Source organism: Pteropus alecto, unplaced genomic scaffold, assembly GCF_000325575.1.
Source record: "Pteropus alecto unplaced genomic scaffold, ASM32557v1 scaffold98, whole genome shotgun sequence".
In the NCBI taxonomy this organism is placed as follows: Eukaryota; Metazoa; Chordata; class Mammalia; order Chiroptera; family Pteropodidae; genus Pteropus; species Pteropus alecto.
Window position 1 is genome coordinate 3,182,418 of NW_006443570.1, and position 1,974 is coordinate 3,184,391.

At 54.9% G+C, this 1,974-nt stretch overlaps 1 protein-coding gene across 1 annotated transcript in view; it reads left to right on the top strand.

Moving 5' to 3' along the window:
- The window catches only part of SRCIN1 (SRC kinase signaling inhibitor 1), a 63,726-nt gene that overhangs the window by 27,749 nt on the left and 34,003 nt on the right, over window positions 1–1,974 (top strand). Inside the window, 1 exon segment of the mRNA XM_015599163.2 lies at window positions 83–181. Coding sequence (XP_015454649.1) covers window positions 83–181 — 99 coding nt within the window.

A 1,974-nucleotide genomic window follows, 5' to 3' on the forward strand; every position in this document is an offset into this window, starting at 1 on the left:
AATGCCCTATCCTCCCCATCACAGCCCCCAGCGGCTCCTGCCCGCTCCCCCTAATGGGGTGTCCCCCGCTTCGCACACACAGGTTGGCGGCTGGACCGTGGACCCCGTGTGCCTCCTCAGCTCCCTCTGCTCCCACCTCCATGGCGACTCCGCCCCCTCCGGGGCTGGCCAGCCGGCCCAGGTGAGTCACCCACCTCCACCCCACCCCCCAAACCCATGGCAAGTTTGGCTTTGGGGAGGATTTTTTTTTGAAAGGGGATATCCCGTATTTTTATTTTGCATCCTTTTCTCTTAGGTAGGGTCCCACTTTTCAGGGTCTCCCCCTGATTGCCCAATTCCTACTATTCCCTCCCCAAACCTGTGGCAAGGTTTGGCTTTAGGGAAGGAAATTTTTGAGGGGGAATACTCAGTTTTGAAAAAAAATTTTGTTTTCTTTTTTTCCTTTAAACTGGAGTCCCTAGCCCATCCTCACTCTTATCGGTTTTCAGGGGTCTCTTATGCCCTGAACTCAATTCTCACCCCACTGTAGATCATTTCATTCCCCTATCCCCACCTCGCCTTCCATCTCTGAGCAGACCCAGCCTTCCCCTGATGTGTTACCATCAGGAAGTTCTTCATGATGTCTCTTTCCCACCCTTCTTGCTATGTCGAAGGCTCAGTTTCACATTTTAAGAGGATGTTGGCATCTGGACATTGATTCCGCTTCCCCATCAAGCCTCAGTTTCCCTGATGGGAAGATGTAGCTCAGCTTAGACAGGGGCCCACTTAGACAGGGCTTGGGCTCCCAGCTCAGGCCAGGACTTTGCCATGGAAGAAAAATAGATGTCTGAGGCTCAAATGGGGAGGAGGGGCCAGGCAGTCAGCATTGCAACGGGAAAGGGCAGCCCGAGGGGGCCTGGACGTGAGGGTGTTCAGCTGTAGGAGATGGAGGAGGTGCAGAGGCAGGGGATTCAATGGATAGCATGGGCGCCAGCTTCACTTCCTCACGCACCCTGCTTTCCCTGGGGAAAGGCAGCAAACCTTGACTTTTTCAAGAATTAGGAAAAGAAAAAATACGACTGCTTGGGGAAGGACAAGGCTCCAGACGTTTTAGCTGAGTGAACTCAAGTCTAACAACAGATTGGCATGGCTTGACATCACTCACAGGGCATTCGGCCTACTTCCTCCCGCAGCTCTCTGCCTCATCCTGACTGAACTTTGGGGAACAAAGATGTGTTTTCCCCCAAGGCTGGATGGCAAGTGGGCCAGAATTGTCCTGAGTGGCCAAGTATGAGTGGAGGTTAAAATGGGGCTGGGACAGGGATGGTGAAAGGGCAGACAGCGCAGGTGCACTGTGCCTGTGGCATGCGCAGGCCCTCCCTAGATGGAGTGTCTTGAGGCTAGATAGGGTTGGAGCGATGAAGAGGAGTGAGGCTGGACTTAGTGAACTCAGTTGTTCCACGTCAAGGGGTTCTGGGCCCGCCCACATCTCAGAGCTTAGAGGGGTCTTGCCCCCAAACTTTGGAATTACTGAGAAAAGCGGCTGTGCCCAGAATTTTGTCATCACTTGATACTTAGTGCTTATCACACTTTGCATTCCCCACAGCTGAGTCTGAGGCTCATTTTTGTAAAGAGCAGGGCCAGAGACACAGCAGAGCAGGATCAGAGGCCATCAAAGAAACAGGCATCCTAGGCCTTCCAGACTTGTCTAGGAATTGAGTCATGGGAAAACTAAGAGGGCAACAGTGCACAGCTGAGACTGGTGGGGAGAGGCCGTGGGCTCAGAGGGTGGCGGGTCGGGAAGCAGGACTCTCTCCTCTCCCCACCCTAGGCAAGATCTTTTGGGGGTGGGGGGCTGGAGAGGACCCTAAGAGAGACCGGAGGCTAGCCTCCGAGCCGCAGCCCCTCCCCCGCTTCCACTAGGCTGCCTAACCTCCCTCCCTCCTCTGCAACCCGAGTCCCGGGCGGAGGGCCGGCGTATCGGGTGACCGCGGC